Raw genomic sequence first — 22,026 nt, 5'->3', positions numbered from 1 at the left:
AAATTTGACTCAGTTCTCTATATAGTTGAGAAATAAGGCCTTCATCAGAAAAACTTGCTTCAAAATTTTTTTCACAGTTACTATTACTAACTATATTTCCCTCCATCCTACTCCCCCATTCTATTGTCTCTCTCTTTCACCCTGTCCCTCCTCAAAAGTGTTTTGCTTCTGACTACCTCCTCCCTGAATGTGCCCTCTGTTCTACCATCCTTCCCCCTTCTCTTACCCCATTCTCCTCCTGCTTTCCTTTAGGGTAAGATAGATTTCTATACCCTTTTGAGTGCATATGTTATTCTTTGAGGCATTTCTTTGAGCCATCTCTGATGAGAGTAAGGTTCACTTATTCCCCCTCACCTCCCTTCTCTTTCCATGTACTCTAAAAACTTTTTCTTGCCTCTTTTATGTGAGATAATTTACCCCATTATACCTCTCCCTTTCTCTTTCTCCCAGTACATTCCTCTCATGCCTTAATTTTATTTTTAGATATCATCCCTTCATATTCAACTCACACCTGTGCCCTCTGTCTACATATATTCCTTCTAACAACCCTAATAATGAGAAGAGTCTTATGAGTTATAAATATCTTCCCATGTAGGGATGTAAACAGTTTAACCTTATTAAGTCACTTATGATTTCCCTTTCTTGTTTACCTTTTTATGTGTCTCTTGAGTCTTGTATTTGAAAGTCAAATTTTCTCTTTAGAGCTGGTCTTTTCATCAAGAATGCTTGAAAGTTCTTTATCTCACTGACTGTCCATTTCCCCCCTTGTTTTATTGTACTCAGTTTTGCTGGGTAGGTGATTCTTGGTTTAATTCTAGCTCCTTTGCCCTCCAGCATATCATATTCCAATCCCTCCAAACCTTTAATGTAGAAACTGCTAAATCTTGTGTTATTCTGACTGTGGCTCCACCATATTTGAATTGTTTCTTTCTGGGTGTTTGCAATATTTTCTCCTTTACCTGAGAAATCTGAAATATGGCTATACTATTCCTGGGAGTTTCATTTTGAGTTCTCTTTCAGGAGGTGATTGATGGATTCTTTCAATTTCTATTTTGCCCTCTGGTTCTAGAAAATCAGGGCAGTTTTCCTTGATAATTTCTTGAAAGAGGCTGTCTAGGCTCTTTTTTTTGATCATGGCTTTTGGGTAGTTTAATAATTTTTAAATTATGTTCCTGGATCTATTTTCCAGGTCAATTGTTTTTCCAATGAGATATTTTACATTGTATTCTATTTTTTTCATTGTTTTGTTTTTGTTTTATTGTTTGTTGATTTCTCATAAAGTCATTAGCTTCTATTTGCTCCATTCTAATTTTTCAGGAATTATTTTCTTCAGTGAGTTTTTGGACTTCTTTTTCCACCTGACCAATTCTGCTTTTAAGGGATTCTTCTCCTCTTTGGCTTTTTGTGCCTCTTTTACCATTTGGCCTATTCTGTTTTTTAAGTTGTTATTTTCTTCCGTATTTTTTAATATTTCCTTTACCAAGCTGTTGAGTCATTTTTCATGATTTTCTTGCATCCCTCTCATTTCTCTCCCCAATTTTTCTTCTATCTCTCTTACCTGATTTTCAAAATTCTTTTTGAACTCTTTCATGGCCTGAGACCAATTCATACTTTTCTTGGAAGCTTTGGATGAAGGAGCTTTGACTTTGTTGTCTTCATCTGAGTGTGTGTTTTGATCTCCCTCATCACCATAGTAACTTTCAATAGTCTGAGGGTTTTTTCCCATTGTTTGCTCATTTTCCATATTAGTTGACTTTTAACTCTTTGTTAAAGTAAAGCTCTGCTTTCGGTTTGGAGGGCACACCATATCCCAAGTTTCAGGGTTTTGTATTGAGAGAGATATTTTTAGGGACCTGTAAGTTTTCAGTTCTTCCAAACTACTCTCCTGGCATATGCTCTAGTCTGTAAGTTACTACAAGCAATGCCCTGGAACTGTGAGAAGGGTCCTTCCTCCACTGTGGCTGCAAGCTCTGCTATGCTAATGCTCTTCCTCACCCAAGGACTGCCACCCAGGACTGGGACCTGGATCTGAGTATGGGCAAAGCAACAGAGTCCTGCCTCAGTGCTAGTGAAAGTAGTCTCTTTCTGACACTTGTTTGACCTCTTTACTGTCCGTGGGCTGACAGTGCCAGGAAAAGCTGCTGGCACTGTAACTGCTGATTCAGTCATTCCCAAGGCCTGCTCCTGGTTTGTTGTGGCCTGTGTTGGACTGAGCTCCACTTTCACCCAGGTACTACAGACCTTTCCTGCTGACCTTCTAAGTTGTTATTGGCACCTGTGGACTGAGAGTTCTGGAAACTGCCACTTCTGACATTGACTCAGTCACCCCAAGGCTTGTTCCTAGTTTGCTGGGGCCTGGTCTGTGCTGGCACAGCCTGTGCTGGACTGTGCTCCTCTCTTACCCTGGTACAACATGCCTTTCTTGGTGACTTTCCAAGTTTTTTGGGCTGGACATTTGTTTTACTCCATCTTTTTGTCCGTTCTGCTGCTCTAGAATTTGTTTAGAGTTGTTTTTAAAGGTATTTGGAGGGGCTTGGGGGAAAGCTCAAGTGAGTCCCTGCCTTTACTTTGCCAGTTGGCTCAGTCTGAACAGGAAGTTTGCAAATGAAGAAATCAAAGCTATCTATAGTCACATGAAAAAATCCTCCAAATCACTACTGGATTAGAGAAATGCACACACACACACACACACACACACACACACACGCTTAATTCTGCTTGCCTCAATTCTCTACATGCAAAACAAGCCAGAGAAGGAAATAGCCAACCATTCCACTTTCTTTGCCAAGAAAACTTCAAGTGGGGCCATGAAGAGTTGGGCACAACTGAAAATACTGAACAATAACAACGTATGTGTGTATACATATAAATGTATGTATAAATATATGTGTATACACACATTACCTTCTATTAATCTGTTCTTTCCATCCCCCATCCATTGAGCAAATTAAAAATAAAACAACCTAATTTACCTAAGAGAGCCCTTGCAGGATTGAATTCCACCAGGAACCACATGTTTCTCCTATCCTAGGCTTTGTCATCCATCCCAGTGGCAAAGATGCTTTGTACAGGACTTGGGATAGCCCAGGGGAAGGCTAGTGGTATTGGTCTGACCTGAGGCACTCAGTGCCTGTTGGTGAGACTAAGAGAACAGCCCCTGACCTGACTCCACCTAGCCTAATCTACTCTCTGCTTTCATCAGTCCTTCACAGGGCTGGTCTGGGAGGGATGACTGGGCATAGCCTTCTCTTCCCCTCTTTAGTAGTATTTTTATGGGATGGGAATAGGGGAGGGCTTTGGTGCTTTGGGGAAGTTCATGTAACAGAAGGCTCAGATCCCACTGGATTGAGACTGACTCTCTCCTCATTGGTGGAGATCACCCTGCTCCTTCATGAAGGTGAAGGCAGACAGAGTTAGTGAGAACAGGAAAGAAGAGAGATTTGGTTTCTTCAGTCCCTTTGGGTTCTTCTAGCTTTCAGCTTTGGCAGAAAAGGTTTTCAATGGCACCCTTTCCTCAGGTCACATGAAGGGAGAAAGACTCTGGGAAGAAACCAACATGTTGATCTTTGACCATGTCCTCATTTCCTGCTTCTTACATAAGAGACTTTAGGAATTTCCTTTTGGGTGAAAGAGGGGACTCTCTTGGTTGAGCTGTTACCTTGCTCCCAATGGAAGAATCCCTTCAGTCTGTATTATTGAATATATACATATTCATGAATATATCTGCATCTCATATTCTGTTATTGTTTAGTTATTTTCCAATGGTGTCTGACTTCATGACCCCTTTTGGAGTTTTCTTGGTGAGAATACTGAAGTGGTTTGCCATTTCCTTCTCTAGCTCATTTTACAGATGATAAAACTGAGACAAACAGGGTTAATTGGATTGCCCAGAGTCACACAGCTAGTAAATGTTTGAAACTGGATTTGAATTCAGGAGGATGAGTCTCCCTGACTCTAGGCCTGACACTGTAATGACTGTACCACTGACATTTAGTGGAAAGGGCATCAAACCCTGGTTATAAAATTAGGGCTATTCCTTTTCCCCATTAAAAAATAGAGATCAGGAGGAAAAAGAACAAACTAAAAATGCACAGCAGAAAACTAAAGAAAACCCATAAGGAGGCAAAGAGAAGATAGCTCTTAACAATGCATAGTATTTAACATATAGGCTTTCTTGAAATGGAAATATATTGCTATATATTTTGAATCCTCTCTTACATTCTGCTGTGCACATGACGTTTTTTTTCTTATTTTATATTTGTTTTAATATACAAGTTTATAATGTTATAAAAAGAAAAATAGTAATAAGAAAGAAATAGAGATCAAGAATTTAGCTTAAACCAAAAAATTATATCTCTTAGGCTAACAATATTTAAAGGAGAAGACAGATATAATTCTGTCCCACTACCTTCTGAGGACAGGGTGGCCATCTGCTGGTCCCAACCTCCTGCTTCTCCTCCTGGAAGGAATTAAAAGTCTTCCGTGTGGGGAGATGCTAAAGATGTAGCTAAAGATGCCGTACAATATGTCTATGGGCCATACATGACTCCCCATGATACAAGCCTCATAAATGAATGCCATCTTGTCCAGAGTGAAATCCTGAAATGGAGGTGCTCTAGATAGCATGTAGAGGGTCTGGCTGTAGCTTCTTTATATAAAAGCCTAGTTAGTGCTGCCAGAGCAAGATTTCTGGCTGGCTTCAAGGAGCTAAGCATTAAGAAAGGTGAGAATTTCTTAGAGGTTGAAAGAGAACGGTGCCCTGGACCTAATACTCCTAGTGACCAGCTCCTGTGTTAGCCATGGGGGAGGGAGGTCACCATTCTATCCTTCTTTCTTGAAGGGGGAAGGCGAGCCTTCCCTTGGCTGCTAGGGAAGCCCAGATCACAAGAAGAGAAAGGGAGTGAATCTCAACAGGTCTCTGATACAGCATGGTACTGACTGCTTAGTAGGTCTTGCTCTCCACCGCCATCTGGTGGTTATGTGCATGCAGAATCACTACAATGTGATCTTGGCAGGGAAGGCAGGTTTTGAGTACTGATACTGGGTATCAGCAAAGACTCCATGCAGAAGGGAGACCTAAGTGTGTCTGTCTCTTCATCTCCTCCTCCTCCTGCTTCTCTGACTTCCTTTAAGTCTCACATCTGCCTCCCGAAGGAGCCTTTCCCCAATCTTCCTTCTTCTCTTCCCTGGGAGATGACCTCTCACTTACACTGTACATAGCTTGTTTATGAATGTTGGCTTGTTGTCTTCACCATTGCAATGTGCGCTCCTTGAGGGCAGGACCCTGTTTTTGCCTTCGTTTACATCCCCACCACTCAGGTCAGTGCTAACTCCTCTGGGCAGCCTTTCCTGATGCTCCTAGCCAGGAGGGTTCTTGCCGTGGAGGGGACTGGGGAAGTGTGTTCCAGAACAATGAGCTTGGAGACATCTGGTCTCTATTTGAGTCCAACTCTGTTACTTGGAAGTCATGGAACCGCCAGTTCAGCTTCCTCATCTGTTGGTTGGTTGCTGTCCTTCATTCTCAAAGAGGCCAAAAATGACATCTCTAGGTTAGAGTCAAGTTGCAGCGCATCTGACTGGGACTTATCAGACCAATATTTGCTCCGAATGCTCTACCACAGGTCAGGCACAGATAGTCCATTTGAACATTTGGGTTGGTTTCTCTAAATTTGCACATCTCGAGTTTCTTTTGGGCCGTTTCAATTCTGCTTCACTCATAGAGCACAGCCCCTTCTCTGATGAGGGCACGCCATGTTGGGTAGTCTTGTGCTAGTGTCTCCCATGTCATATAATCAATTTCAAAGTTTTTAAGAGACACCTTGAGAGTTCCCTGTATCACTTCTTTTGACCACCATGTGAGCACTTCCCCTGTGTGAGTTCTCCATAAAATAGTCTTTTTGGCAAGTTTAAATTTGGCATTTGAACAATGCTGCTAGCCCATCAGATTTATGTTTTCTGCAGTAGTGTTCGAATGCTTGGCACTTTAGTTTGCAGTAAGTACCTCAGTGTCTGGTACCTTCTCCTGCCAGGTGATCTTCAGAATCTTCCTAAGACAATTCAAGTGGAAGAGATTGTTTCCTGGCATGGCGCTGGTAGACTGTCCAGGTTTCTTACAACAATGAGGTCAGCACCATAGCTCTGTAGACCTTCAATTTGGTAGTCTCTCTAATGTCTCTTCTCTCTATACTTTCCTTCAGAGCCTCCCAAACATTGAGCTAGCTCTGGCAATGTGTGAATCAACCTCAGTATCAATGTGCACATCCATGAAAAGTACACTACCAAGGTAAGTGAACTTATCCCCAATATTCAAAATTTCTCCATTTTCTGTAATTTTGGTTCCACATATGGATGGTGTGGTGCTGAATGATAGAGTGCCTGTTTTTTCTGGTGTTCATTGTTAGGCCAAAACTAGCACAAGCAGCAGAGAATCAATCCATACTTTGTTGAATCTCAGCTTCAGAGGCTGAATTGAGTGCACAATCATCTGCACATAAAAAAATTCATGCACCAACACTCTTTCCACTTTGGTCTTGGCCTGTAGCCTTTTCAAGTTGAAGAATTTACCATCTCTGTGGCAGCTGACCTTCATGCCTCATTGAAGTCATTTGACAACGTGGTTGAAAACATCATGCTAAAAAGTGTGGGAGCAAGCACACAGCCTTGTTTCACTCCATTGGTGACTGGGAAAGTGGGAGAGTAACATTTATTATTCAGAACATGGGCAAGCATGCTGTTGTGAAATTGATATACGAAGCTGATTCTCTGGGCAACCAAATTTTCACATAATTTTCCACAAGCCATCATGACTGACAGTATCAAAGGCCTTGGTCAAATCTACAAATGTTGTATATAGACCTCTGTTCTACCCCTGGCATTTCTCCTTCAGCTATCAGGCAGCAAATACCATACCGACCATTCCTCAACCCCTTTTGAATCTTGCCAGCAATGACTAAGAGAGAGACCTCCCTGTGATTGTCACAGGATAATCTATTTCCTTTACCTTTATAAAGATGGACAATGGAGGCACCCTTGAACTCCCAGGGGATAACCTCCTCTTGCCATATAACCCAGAAAATTTCAGTCAGCTTTCGTATGAGCAACGGACCCCCTTCCTTGTAAATCATAGCAGGAATAGAATAAGTACCAGGTGCTTTGCCACATGAAAGGAGCCTAATGGCATTTGAAACCTCTTCTTCACTTGGAAAATTCAGCTAGGGAGGGATTGACTTCAACCTGAGGTAAACAGTCAATGGCTTCAGAATTGATTGATGATGGTCTGTTGAGAACTCTATGGAAGCATTCTGCCCATCTCTCCAGGATCATGTCCTTATCACTAATCAATGTGGCTCCACTAGCACTGAGTAGTTGGGATGCACAATGGATCTTTGGCCCATAAATAGCCTTCAGGGCATCATAAAAGTGCTTTGGATTGTTACTCTCAGCATAAAACTGAATTTCATCTGCCTTCCTACTGAGCCAAGAATCCTGCTTCTCTTGCACTTTACTTTTGATGGAATTAAATGCTCCTTCTTAGAGATGGATGAACTATCCTGCTGGTAAAACCTGTGGAGTTCTGGTTGTTCATTTAGCAGCTTCTGGATTTCACCATCATTTTTTTGGAGGGGGGAAGGCAGGGCAATTGGGGTTAAGTGACTTGCCCAAGGTCACACAGCTAGTAAGTGTGTCAAGTGTCTGAGGCCAGATTTGAACTCAGGTCCTCCTGACTTGGGCCGATACTCTACTCACTGCGCCACCTAGCTTCCCCTTTCACCATCATTTTCATCAAACCAGTCTTGGTGTTTGTAAGTCTTCTGACCCACATGAGCAAATGCAGTGCTGTACACCAAATCTCTGAAAGCTGCCCACTCCTTTTCTGCTCCACTGTTGCCAACTGTGTTGGTTCAACTTTTCCTCCAAGTTAACAACAAACTTCCTGCTCAGAGAAGGGCTCTAATCTGTTGACGTTAATTCTTCTGATAGTCATCATCTTGTCTTGGGATATTGCTTTTGTTGAATTCGAATATTTAACTTGGAGAGGATGTCTATGATCAGTCCATCGCTCTGTGCCACACATTACCTTTGTTACTCTCACATCCTGTCTGTCTCTTCTCCTTACAATCACGTTGTCTAATAAATGCCAATGTTTGCTATGAGGGCTCATCCACCACGTTTTATTGTGTTTACTCAAACAGAAGAGAGTGTTGGTGATAAGAATGTCATGAGATGCACAAGTCTTCACTACTAAGTGACCACTGTTGTTGCTGCTTCCATCTCTGTTCCTCCCAAGGACTCCTTGCCAAGTCTGGTACTCCGAGCCTACTCTAGCATTAAGGTCACCCAGAATCATAAGCTTGTCCTCTTTTGGCATATTGTTGATAAGGGTCTCTGGGTCTTCATAAAATTTCTCTTTGACCTCATTTGGGTTCATCATGGTGGGAGCATAGGCATTGATGATGGTGGTGTGGTGTTTTCCTGCAAATGGCAGTCGCATTGTCATGAGCTTGTCGTTCACTCCTTTTGGCAGGCTTACAAGCTTGTTGACTAGATTAGCTTTGACTGAAAAACCTATACCAACTTCACCGTGGCCACTCCAGAAAAACATGTATCCAGCTCTGACTGCAGTAAGCTGGCCTTCATTTGCCAGCCTTGTTTCAGTCAGAGCTGCTATTTGGATGTGATAGCTGCTGAGTTGTCTTGCAACAAGAGCTGTATGTCTTTCAGGTCTATTGAATTTTGTATTGTCTGTAAGTGTGCACACATTCCATGTACTGATCGTGAGTAGAATCATCTTTGCAGAAGTTTTTGTACATTTTTTTTTTGTGTTTCAACTGCAGGGTGGGATCCCTGCCTGCTGAAGTAATCAGTCCAGGGTTGGGTAAGCAGACAAATTTTAGGGCACCTTTTCTAGCCCTTTTTTCACACCAGGAGATGAGCAGTGCAATCCTTAAAAGGCTGCTCAGACACCAAGGGAGCTGTCAAATCCCACTGCTGCTTCAATCCAGTGAGAAGAGGACCCTGTGGTCCTGGGCCACCTGTGTGCAGGGTTGTGACTACAGCTCCCAGTGTATCCCCACCTGCTGCTTCATCACTTGCCTGTTGCCACAGGACTTTGAGGTAGGTAAAATGGTAAAATGGTATGGGTGATGTCTTTTGATTCATGTGTAAATTGGATTTAAGTGAGGCAGAGTTGCACGAAGTTGTTGGCCTCACTCTTTTCTCCAGAGTCATCACAATCCAGTGGCAGGACAGAATCAAGATGATTGGTGATGGCTCAGGACACAGTGGATGACTTTGGCATCTTCAACATTCAATGAAGCTCCAAGCACTCCAGAGCCTGCTTCAGCTGCCTTCATGGCCATTGGAACAAAGTGTTTTTATCCTCCCTTTCCACCAGGGGAAGTCTTCACATTCTTGAGGTAGACATGCTCATAACTCACCAACAGGATTGAGATCCCTCAGTTATCCTGATTTAGCCCATCTGCTGAAACGGTTTACCGGGTTGTGGCTGCTGGGTATGCTATAACTTCTTGGAGCCACAGGTGACAGTTAGGTGGATCAGGTGGTCACCAAAGGTGGAAAGCAGTCTTGAAAAGGGGTTGGCAGCCCTCATACCAATGGAACTAGTCTTCCCTGAGCATACCCTACACCCCGGTCATCTGTAAAATAAATATAACAGGACACCATTCATCACACAGGATTATGATGGAAGTCACCCGTAATGGGTCCAATCAACACTCAGAATTCTTCAGTTCTTTGGCAGTGGGTAACATTTTTCATTATGAGTCCTTTGGACTTGTCTTGGAACATTGTATTGATCAGAGTAGCTAAGTCATTCACAGTTGATCCCCTGTTACTGTGTATACCGGTCTGCTGGTTTTGCTCATTTCACTTTGCATCAGTTCGTGTAAGTCTTCCTGGGTTTTTCTGAAAGCGTCCACCTCGTCATTTCTTTCACCACAATAGTATTCCACTCCAATCGTAGACTACCACTTGTTCGTACACCTGCCTCTCAGGCACTGGGCCTTGTTTCCTCTTCCATAAAAGAAATATTCCAACAATAATCAAAAATTTGGGACATCATTGATTTGGGTTTGCCCTCCAACGGCTCAGACAATGCAATCCATCCGCGTCTACTCTAAATCTGTGATTCTCTGATTTAATGTTGAGGAATGTGCAGCCCTTGCCTTGAGGGAGCCCTTTGTGTGATGGGAGAGATAGTCTCTCGATTCAGATAACACTAAGTTTGCCCAAGTGAGATAGAACTCAAGAAAACAGTCATGAGATAGACAAGGATGATAAGAAAATCTGTCCCTTTGGTAGCCCCACATTTTGTGACTTTTGCCTCACAGGATTCTTCCTACTTTTGAGTTAAGAATACTAGCAAGAAGGGTGGAGAGTTGGGGATGAAGAATAACAAGGGCCACCCTTTAAGGTTAGTGGAAGAAGGAAGGGGCATCTGTTCTTTGGGCAAAGGGCAGCAGTTCAAGGTCCCATAGGCACTGGTGGGATGCCAAGGGACCTCCCAATCCCTAAGGGGGCCGAAAGAGTCAAGCCAGAACTGTCTGAGGCCTCAATGCCAAATGACTTTGGGCTCCTAATTCCCACCCTCTTTCCTTTCCTCTTTTCTCTTGCTCCTGTCCCTGGTGCTCCTCAGGTCCTCTGGACACAAACCTTAATCAGACTGTCGAGGCATACACAAAGGCTCCTGAAATCCTCCAGATGTTATATCCCCTGTCTCAGAGCTGGGGGCTGGGTGACTTCACTGTGTCTGGCCAGAGGCTGATGGAGCTGTTGGGAGTCTGGGGCCCTGTGTTGGCAAGCAAAATGGACTCTTAGCACTCAGTTCAACCAAGTGCCCTTGAAGAGTTTGGCCTTTGTTTCCTTGATTAGATTGGGAGTCCTTGGTGACCTCCTTGCCTCAGGGGAGGGCCTACTTTACACGGGTTTGAGTGGCATATTTGGGACACCAGAGGCTTTTAGACCACATGGGTTTAAGTCACCTCTTTGTGACGATTTTAGGTCACATGGGTGAGTCGCATGTGTGACTCACCCTTGACCCTGAAAAAGATATAAAACCAGGGGTTGGCTTTCTCCTTCTTGGAGTTCTGACCCACAAGCAGTGGTGGTGCACGTGACTCTGGGCCAGCCCTTGTTATGAGCTCCCAGGCTGAACTCAGATGTTGGTAACTATGAATTGCATGTGGCCTGTCTGTCAATGTTTGTAATTGTTTGTATTAGCTCTGAAGTTCAGGGTGCTGGCTTTTTCCCCTGAACTAAGTGAATGATATTTGTATGCTGAATTAAAGTAAGCCTGTTAACCCCTTAACGTTGCTTTCCTTAGTAAAGCAGATCAAAAAAACCTGGGCTTGCAGCATTCTGTGAGCTGGTTGTTGTTGATTTTACACCCCCTGCAGCAGCTGCTAGCCAGATTGTTGAAACAGGCCCATATTGATTTCTTTGATAAATGGGTTATTCGTGTCCTTCAGTATTTCTCCTCTTCTGTAGCTTGTGGTCAAGCAGACCAAACACAACCATTACAGCACCCAGAAGGGATGGCAGAGACTCTCTGCCAGAGTAGTGTTTCTTGGTTGGCATCATACTCAGGAAATAGATAAAATGACCAGGACAACCGTTCTTCATTCCTCTCCTGGTTCCACTTCTGACTCTCTGGACTTCCACACTAGGTTCCTATACAGGTACATTCCCACTCTCCCTCTCCCCACATTAGTACAGTAAGTAAGTTTGTAAGGAGGTGGTAAAACAGGAGCAGCAAGTAAGATTGCAAAGGGGAAACCTAGAATTCCCTTCCAGACTGTCTCACAGATAAAGGGAGCATAATGGTTCCCTGCAAATTGTCTCATAAATTAACTAAATTAACTAAAAGTCACATCCTGAGACTAAGGAAGGGTGTTTTGGTTCTGCTAATCACCATAGTCTGTAAGCCTCAGAGAAGCTCTAGATATCCACATTAAGGCCAGCAGAACACCAGATTTGCTGAGATGCCATGGATATGTTAAATAAACCCAAGGTGGCACAGATAAGAGTTGGTCTGTCCCCCACCAAACTCTATAAAAATGAGGCCCCCAAACTCCTGCCCCTGAGCACTTGCATCTCCAAAGGGTCTATGCTGCTTAGCTGCTCCCAACTCCAATCCATGCTCATGTGAGTGACTCTCCCCCTTCCCATCCTCTTCCCCGTGCTGCTTGACTTCCTCTGTCACCCCATTCCTGTCCCCCGGCCATATGCTTGTGTATACTTCTCCTCCACTGCTTATCTCTATGCTTTCTGCTGTTTGGCCCTGTACCCTCTGTGCCTTATTAAAATGAAACTGGAGCATCACTCTTTGAAGCCATCATGATTTTTCCTCGTCTGTACCCAAAGAACTGGGGATACCTGCCCTTACTTGACCCAGAACAAACTACTTATGGTCCCATTCCTTTATTCTATGAATAATTCCATAAATTAATTAGTAATTCAGCTGTCTTCTAAAAAGACAGGAGGGCCTCCTTAGCATGAATAAAGTACAGTTATATTATATTAATAAGCTCACTGGAGTTTCAGGAGCCAGTTCTTACTAGAACTGGGTGTAATTTAAACCTTAAGTATATCAGAGTTGTATGGGAGATTGGAGCTAGACTCCTCTGGTTCTCCACTGGGTATAGAAAGGAAACTGTAAGCTTAGATATGTTGCTATTCATTTTTGCTGGACCTGTGATTTCTTTGGTGCTGGAAATTCCTAGATTGGAATCCCACCTGTGTCACACACTACCCTGGATCATCTTGAGTAAGTCTCTTAACTTCTCTAGGTCACTTGTCAACAAGAACTATTGAAAGAACAGGAAAGCAGTATGCCAGAAGCTGGATGTAGAGCGACACCTACATCTTACACCAAGATAACCTCCAAGTGGATATATCACTTGGACATAAAGGGTGACATCCTAAATAAATTAGAGGAAGAAGGGAAGAAATGCCCTTTCTGATCTATGGATGGGGAAGCCTAAGATCATGGGCCACCCAAACCCACCCCATCTCTTGAACGAGGCCAACGGGGGCGGGGCTTGCTTTGCTTCCACCAATGGAAGCACGCGTGGGTTTGGAGAGCTGGCATTCAGAAGCAGGCCGCTAGGTGTGGGCTACGCCAAGTCTGCCTAGGCAAGACCGCCCGGGCTCGGATGCTTCATCCCCCAAGGTAGGCGGCGACCGCGGCCTGAAAGGGCACAGTCCGGCTAGCGTGAGCCCGGCCCGCGGGGAGGGGGCGCCATGGAGGGCAGCCTGGGCCGGACCCTGTGCATCCTGACCGGGGCCTCACGGGCCTTCAACCGCAGCCTGGCCCTGCTGCTGGTCTCCAGGATGGCCGCCGGCTCGGCGCTGTTGATAAACTCCAGCAACTATGGCACCCTGCGGACGCTTTCTGCCCAGCTGGGGAAGGCGAGGCCGGACCTGCAGGTGGTGTGCGTGTCGATCAACTTGGGCGGCCAGGCCGGGCTGCAGCGGCTGCTGGAGGTGTTGCCCCGGCCACCGGACTTGCAGCGGCTCCTTCTCATCCACGACGCTGGTAACGGCCTTCAGAACGCGGGAGGGGGACCCCGGTGGTGTGCGCAGTGGACTGGGGCGGGGGGCAGGGGCAGGCCGGGCAGACCCGCGCTCCATCCTGCAGGTGTTGTCCACTGCCCCTTTGAATTGAGCTCTTCTGTTCCATAAGCATTTGTTGGGCTCCTAGATCAGAGTGGGAAGGACCTCAGTAACCGTCTAGTGGAACCCGGAATTCCGTCTACACCATCCCCAAGCCGGTCTCTTCCATCGGGTTCTGGGGTACCCTGGCCATTGCAGGCCACAACTCTACTCCTGAGAAACTCTTCCCTGACCTTGAGCCTCAATTGGCCTCTGTACAGTTCCACCTATTGTGCTCCCTGTCCTGCCCGAAATGGCCAAACAGAACCCGTCTGATCCCTAGTCCCCGGGATATCCATCCCTTCAGAGACTTGAAGACAGCTGCCCTGTCCCCTGGGCCCCCACCTCTTGTCCAGGCAAATCAACCCCTTTAACAAATGATGACTTGGCCTTGTCAACTCTGAAATGATCAAAGAGTCACAGAGGTTATGTAACCACTATTAACTCTGAAAATACGAAAGAGCTCACACAGGTTATCACAACTACAGTTAAATCTAAGAAATAAAATAAAACCAAGGTGCTAACAAGGGTTATAAGCAAAAAGCTTTATTTTGTTGGAGGAGGGAAACTAGGCATGTGTGCAGGGGCCTCCTCTGCAGGAGACCCGATTTAGGGAGGCCAAGCCTTGATACATTTAGCAGTGGCTACACAGTGAACTGTAACCCTGACAATGAGGAGAAACAGAAACAGTGAGACAAGTCTGATGCCTAGCAGACCTTCCTGACCAGAACATGGTTCCTTCAGGGACCACTTGGGGCTGGTATGGAAACAATTCTGGGTTTTTTGTGCTGCAGAGTTCATCCAGAGGGTGAAGGCAAGCTATGCCAAGCTCAGCACACAGCTTGCCTGCTGGACCTTAGCTCCGGAAAACAGGGTGTCTCCTAATAGTAGAAAGAGAAGAGTAAAAATAGAGGAGTGGTCTTGGCATGGGGATTCTGAAAGGATAAGTATGAGATACTTAATCCACTGTTTTATTAAATTACTAGGAAAATTATATGTACAGGATTCCCCTAATGTGCTGTGCTCTATGTCCTTCACTTCTCTTTCAGGAAGTGGGCAGCATGTTTCATTGTAAGTCCTCTGGTGTGCCAGCAGTGGCGTGAATATGTGACGATTGGCACAAAAAGACAAAGGGCTAGGCAAGTCATATAGTCAAGCTATAGACCGATTTTAATGGAGTTACTGACAGTATTTTATACAGGTTAATTGCTAGGTCATCCAGACTTCAAAGAAGAGTACAATAAAGCATTGGTTAAGTTTTTTATCTCCTTGTTCCTAGGAGTGAGACACTATTTTTCCTCAAGGCCAACCAAATTGAAACATTTATGTTCTCTTGCATATAGATAACCAGACTGAAACATTTCTGTCATCTCCTATGTGGCTAATCAGCTACAAAGGCAGGTTTTCTTTGCCAAGTCTTCTTATCCTAAAACTGGCCTTGCCGTGAATAGACCCATTCTCAATTGACCCTGCCTTGCAGAGGTCTAAGAGGCCTAAACAGGATATAGCTGGCTTCCCACACTCTGGAATTGCAATTGGTCATTGCACTAATCAGAATTCCTAAGTCTTTCAAAGTTTTTGTTCTTTATCATAGTATTGTCTTGGTATAAATTGTTCTCCTGGTTTTGTTCCCTTCAGGCTGCATCAGTTCATACAAGTCTTCCCAGGTTTCTCTGAAGCCCTCTATCTCATAATTTCTTGCACACCATAGTATTCCATCACATTTATATACCATAACTTGATTAGCCATTTTATTCTCTTTCTTCACATCCCCAGCATTTGTATCCCAGGCAGAAAGGACCCAGGTGTTCCTGACTCCAAGCCTCACCCTGTGAGCTCTATACCAGGAGTTCTTAACTTTTTAATGGACCCTGTTGGCAATCTGGGGAAGCCTCTGGACCCCTTTTCAGTCTGTTTTTAAATGAACAAAATGCATATATTTACCAGAGGAACCAATTCTATTCAAATGCAATAGTCAAAAAACCATTCAAGGACCCCAGATTAAAGATTAAAGATGGTCTGCATCAAGCTTCCTTTCATGGGAAGACCATTAAATCATCCAAGGTAGACTTCCTGCCCATTTCCAGGCCCTGGAAGCAAATCTGAAGGGCAGTGGGGAGGGGCTCCTGGCCAAGCCCTGTGGGACTCCTGAAGGTTTGTTTTTTAATTTTTTTAAGGTACCTTAGGGGATGTGTCCAAACATATTGTGGACTTTGCTGACCCAGAAGAAGTCAATGGCTACTGGGCTCTGAATGTGACCTCCACTCTTTGCCTGACTGCAAGGATCCTTGGGGCCTTCCCATCCAGCCCTGGCCTGAAAAGAACTGTGGTCAACATCTCCTCCCTCTGTGCTGTGAAACCCACCAAGCTCTGGAGCCTCTACTGTACTGGCAAGGCTGCCCGAAGCATGATGTTCAGTGTCTTGGCAGAGGAAGAACCCAGTGTGCGGGTGCTGAGCTATGCCCCAGGTAGGAGGGCATTTGGCCACCTCTCTGCCCCCAATCTGGCTCTCCCTAGGCACCCAGGTGCTTGTTGTTCCTCCCTCCACACCCAGAGTAGAATTCCATTGACATCCATGATTCCCTCTGGGCATGTCCTTCTTACAGAAAGTATTGGCCAAGGGGCTTTGAAGGATATAGTTTGGGGTGGAGAAACTTGGAAATGGTTTGGAGGATGAGGCTAGTAATGAAGTGATCCCTAGAATGGAAACATCCCCTTGCCCACTCGTACTATCCCCTTATAGAAACAGCCTCTCCTCCACTCCAGCACACTGTCTAATCACTACCAGTCATGTTGTCTTCTCTATTATTACAGTATCATAGATTTAGAGCTGGAGGGGACCTCAGAGGCCTTTGAGTGCAACCTTTTCTTTGTACAGAGGAGTGTACTGAGGCCCAGAGTGGGTATGACAGTTGCCCAGGGTCACACTGCTACTTAATTGCCTGACACAGGATTTAAACCCAAGTCTTCTGGACTTTAAGTCCAGTGCTCTTTTCTACTAGGAAATTTTGCCTCTCCTTGGTAAGATCTTTAGTCCATAGCTGCCAACTTGCCTGTGCCCTGTGCTTAAGAAAAAAATCCCCAAACATTTATTGCTTGTGGGCAGTAGCACCTGTGGGCAGTAGTAGTCATTAGGGCACCTTGTTCTGTGCCATCCCAGAGGAGGTGTGCTAGGCAGGTGCTAGTGCCCCAGTGACTAGAGGAAGGGGGGACGGCTAATAGCTGATAGCAAGCATTTTTATAGCCCTTCAAGGTTTGCAAAGTGCTCTCATCCATGTTATCTCATTTGATCATCAGGACGTTACTGTGGGAGGTAGACGAAACTGAGACTGAGAGAGGTTGAGTTATTGGTCTATGCCAGGGGTGAGGAACCTGCAGCCTTAAGGACACATGTGGCCTTTTAGGTCCTTAAGTGTGGCCTTTTGATTGAATACAAATTTTACAGAACAAGTCCTTTTATTTTTATTAATACATTTTGGTTAAACTTTTTATTTTATTTTTAAAATGTATTTAAGATACCAAAGAATTTTTAAATTTTAGTTTTACAATAAATGTATTTAAGACACCAAAGAATAAAATTAGTTTCAACAAAATAATCCTCCCAGGTGGACTGGCCCAATTAGAACATTAGTAAGCCATAAGGGCTAAATTGAAGGCTGCTGCACTCATTATCTAGTTCTAACTTCCCCTGCCTGACTGGTGTCAGTAACGCATGAGGTTGGTTGGCAAGAGTTTATACGGGTCCAGTATGCCACTCTGTTATCAGCTTTTGATAATGGTGCGCTGCGTTTCTGTTTGAGGTGGAATTTGTGAGTAGCTTCACAGCTCAGCAGTATTTTTAAATTGTGTCTGCTTAACAGCCCAGCATGTCAAGGAAGACCAAGAGAATGCTCAAGGAAGAAAATAGATTTTTTAATGAAGATTGGGAATTGCAATATTATCTTGTTTCTTCTAAAGATAAGAGGATTTGCTTGCTTTGTGATACTTCAATATCAACATGAAATTCAGTGCTCATCAGCATTATAACACTAATAAAGACCACAAATATTCTAAATTAGTGGGGGAGGTGCAAAAGGTTGTATTGCAGAAATTAAAAGATGAAAAGGAAAAGCAAAACAATTCTTTCAAGCAGCAATAAGACCTGGAAATTATGCCCCTGAAGAACTTATATAGTGGATTAGATACTTAGAGAAAAAAGGGAAGTCATTCAGTGATGTAGAAATTGTGAAAAGAAATGCATTGTTGAAGTTATAGGATGCTTAGGTCTTGATACCATTTCAAAGTACAAACAACAGCCTCTTTCAAGGAGAACCATAACTGATTGGCAGCATGAATTAGCCTTCAACTTAACAGAACAACTTCATGCAATACTTTGAAAGGAAAATATATATTATTCAATGGCTTTGGATGAATCAACTGATACTACTGACTCGGCACAGGATTATTCTTCATTTGGATCATGACAGAAGATTTTCTTTCCTATGAAGGGTTACCTGCTTTGGGCACTCTTACAAATAGACCGTGGGGAATATATATATCTTCAACTTTCAAGATAAGTGTTGTGACGTTGGACTGAATTTGGTAAATTTAGTGAGTATATGTACAGACAGTGCACCTTCCATGACAGGAAAACATGAAGGGTTTATTGCACAGATTAGAAAAGTATTAACAAATCCAGATGTTCTCATTTCTTTTCATTGTATCTTACATCAACAGAATCTCTGCACCAAAGCTACTATTTTAAGTGACACTTTGCAACAAGTTATATGTATTATTAACTATATTCATGAGAATGCAACATGGCATCATCAGTTTCGTAACATGCTAAAGTTGAATAATGTGGTATTCAGTGTGGATGTTTCATATCATTCTAAAGAGCATTGGCTATTGCAGGGACAGGTGTTAGCCAACATTTAAACTCTGCAAGAATAGATAGTTACATTTTGTGAAGAACAGAATCAGCTATGTGGATTACTGAAAGAAGATTTCTATAGGAATGCTGCATTTCTGTGTGATTTGTCAAATCAAAACAACTTGAATATTTCTTTGTAAGGTAAGTCTATATGTGATATGTGGCAAAAAATCCAAGCATTTCCCAAAAAAGCTATCTTTTTTCAAAACATGTCTTCTTCAAAAGGAAATTTCAGATAAACATGCTCCCCAGTTAGCAAAGGTCATTGATGAGCAGAATGATATATGTGCGAATCATTTGAAGAATACACAGCTGCTGTAGCCCTGTTAATTGAAGAATACAATGAAAGGTTCACTGACTTTGAGAATCATGACATCACACTCAAATTAGCATGCCAGCCTCACGTAGTTATCACCAAGGCACTAAAGAACTACAGAAGGAATTGACTGAGCTCTAGTAGATGACATTTAAAAAGTCATTGTTAGATGCTAAGAAAGATCCAATTGAAATATGGAAAAATGTAGCAGAATACCCATGCCTTCGCCAGCATACCTGAAGAATGCTTTCTTGCTTTTCAACCACTTATTGCTGTGAATCTACGTTCTCCTCCCTAACCCAAATCAAGATGCGCTCAAGGTCACAAATGACTGATACCCATCTAGATCAACTGAAACTGTGGACTTCCATGCCAAATATTCAAATGCTCTCCTACAAAAGGCAGACACAGTAAAGTCATAAAAGGTTATTTAGCTTTAAAATTAACAAATAGTTTTCATTTTTGAAATTATTAAGTACATAGTTAGGTTTTTGCAAAATAATGTACATTTTAAAGTATATCTAATTAAAGTTACTTGAATATGACTTTATTTGTTTACAGCTAAATATTAATGCAGCCTTCCAGCATGAAAAGTTCTCCAACCCTGCTCTAGGTTCACTCAGCCAGTTAAATCTATGTGGCAGCATTGGGACTCAGATTTTCCTGATCCTGAGGCTAGCCTCTCTTCACTGTGCCATCCAGCTGTATACGGGGAGAGGTGTCTGGGGCTCAGATGCTTAGTCCTGTCCCAGTCCTTCTTGGTTACGGTCTCCTGATCCACCCCCACATAGTCATGGGCCCCAGCCAGAGGCCCTTGCTAGACCTTTGTTCTTTCCTCTGTTCCCTCAGGCCCTCTGGACACAGAAATCCAGGGATCCCCACAGAAAACCAAGGACTTGGAGGAGAAGCAGACTCTGAACCAGGCGAGGTTCAGCCAAATCCTGGTAGACTGGTCTGTCTATGCTAAGAAGCTCCTGGACCTGCTGGAGGAGGATACCTTTGAGTCAGGGGCCCACATTGATTTCTTTGATGAGTAGGACTGGCTGCCCTCTACCACCTGAAGACCACGTCTCCTTCCCCTGCCATCCTGTCCCCACCCTGTACTCTTCATAAGTGCCTAGTAAAGGATACATCTCTCAACCTTTCAACCCAAACAGGGGGTATATGACTTAGTGGAGAGGCTCTTGGATTGGAAAGCAGAGGAACTGCCCCATGTCAGGCAGGTCATAATGGGCAGAGCTGGGATTTGAACGAAGTCCTCAGATTCCCTATCCAGGGCTCTCCACTCTGCCATGATGTGCCCCCGTTCCTCCATTTCTTTTGATTTCTTATTTGGCTTCCACTGGGACTGACTCCACATATATCATCAGCATTTCTACACGTTACCAACTGAGAGAATTGTGGGAATTGAGTGAACCCCACTGACTCCATCTTGTGACTCAATTCTGGAGCTCACTCAGTTCCCTTTCTATTTAATTATGGGTGTATCCAATTTCTGTCTTGTGAGAAAACTTTATTCAATTATAAGAATTGTGAGAAAACAATTTATTACATCTTTAGAACCTTGCCCTATGTGGCTAGGAAGCTGGACCACCTCTACCTGCTGCTTTGAGACCCTTAAGGCATGACATAAACTATGCTGACAAGAACCCCAGTCATATTTGAAGATTGATGCAAGGAGTCTCCTCACAATTATACATCTCAAGACACCCATACTTCTTGTCTGAAAACTGACCCCATGCTGTCAATCCATTGCTGTTTCCTTATTCCTTTGATTGAATACAGTCACTTGGGGGGAGTGAGGCACCTCTTTTTCTGATTTCAGGGAATTTTGTCTGTTCACTCTTCCCCTTCCCAACTCAGAAAGTGACTAATCTTTCCTCCATTTACAAATCAGATTACCTAGTTTTTTATTTTGGTTAATTGTTTTCTTTTAATTAATTGGTTTTATTTGATTAATTATTTTTAATGCATAAAGATTTGTTTCTCCCTGTTTCAAGGTCCAGTGCAAGCTACGGAGGCCTGGTCCCAAATTTTTATGCAATTGGCATGCACTGTTTAATAAATCAATATGCTCAGAAGCTCAACCTTGATTTCCTCAGTTATTTCATCTTTAACCTTCCAGTTTTTGGTAAGCCAAGCTAGATCGAATCAGGACTCTGACCCCCAGGACCACAGTCTTTCAGAAAATCTCCTCAGAGTACTCTGGCTAATCTTTCACCAAAGGATTTTTTCTGTGGAAGACTGCCCCCAGGGATTGGACTCCCCTCAATTTTGAATTTTTCCAGGTTAAGGTCCCACTATTGGGGAAGGTTTACCCTCACCTTGAAGACTGAGGAAGGATTATTCCCTTTAAGGAAAGGATGGATTGCAACAATAGTAAAATATTGAAGGATTCCCCCTTGGATACAATTTCTTTGGTGTGAGTCCAGGGAAGAGCATGTTATTATATTGACACCCCTTTAGGGAAATTCTTGTTGGCCTGGAACTTTCCATGCGGGACTGGAGGGGTTGACTAAAAGAGCTCTTAAATTATGATAAAATATATAAAAATCCAAATGGATGCCAAAATTGGCCTGAAGAAGGGACTTTTAATTATGGAAGAGATAAGGAGGCTAGTATGTGTTTGTCTTATCATTTTGTCTGTTTTTGTTTCTTTGTAAAATGCAGAAAAAAATCTTTGTCCTGTGTGGTTTTTTGTAGGTGGCACAGTAGAGAGAACACTGACCCTGGAGTCATGAGGACTCATCTTCCTAAATTCAAATCTGGCCTCAGACACTCGCTAAATGTGTGACCCTGGGCGAGTCACTTAACCCTGTTTGTCTCAGTTTCCTCATCTATAAAATGAGTTGGGAAAGGAAATGGCAAGTCATTCTAGTATCTCTGCCAAGAAAATCCCAACTGGGATCACAAACAGTCAGACACAATTGAAAAATGATCAAACAACAATAAAATATGACAGGAGACAGAAGGCAGGGTCTTGCCTGAGCTCTCCCAAACTCCCCTCCAAAAAACTTTAATACTTCAAAATGAATGCTGGAGCAGCAGAACCCACAAAAGGATGGGGTGGAACCATTTTCCAATCCAAGAAAACTTAGAAGGTTGAGAGGAAAGATCTTCCCTACAG

General features: G+C 43.5%; 1 protein-coding gene across 1 annotated transcript; it reads left to right on the top strand.

The window, feature by feature from the left end:
- Positions 1-11,418: 11,418 nt before the first annotated feature.
- Positions 11,419-20,986, top strand: LOC118841909 (sepiapterin reductase-like). Its single transcript, XM_036749605.1, has 3 exons — positions 11,419-13,555; positions 15,849-16,139; positions 19,749-20,986. Exons 1-3 carry the CDS (start codon positions 13,261-13,263, stop codon positions 19,934-19,936), a joined length of 774 nt encoding a protein of 257 aa, XP_036605500.1. The 5' UTR covers positions 11,419-13,260; the 3' UTR covers positions 19,937-20,986.
- The last annotated feature ends 1,040 nt before the right edge of the window (positions 20,987-22,026 follow it).

This window comes from Trichosurus vulpecula, chromosome 3, assembly GCF_011100635.1.
Source record: "Trichosurus vulpecula isolate mTriVul1 chromosome 3, mTriVul1.pri, whole genome shotgun sequence".
NCBI lineage: Eukaryota > Metazoa > Chordata > Mammalia > Diprotodontia > Phalangeridae > Trichosurus > Trichosurus vulpecula.
Note: the sequence above shows the minus strand (reverse complement) of the source record. Positions and strands in the feature narration are given on the sequence as shown.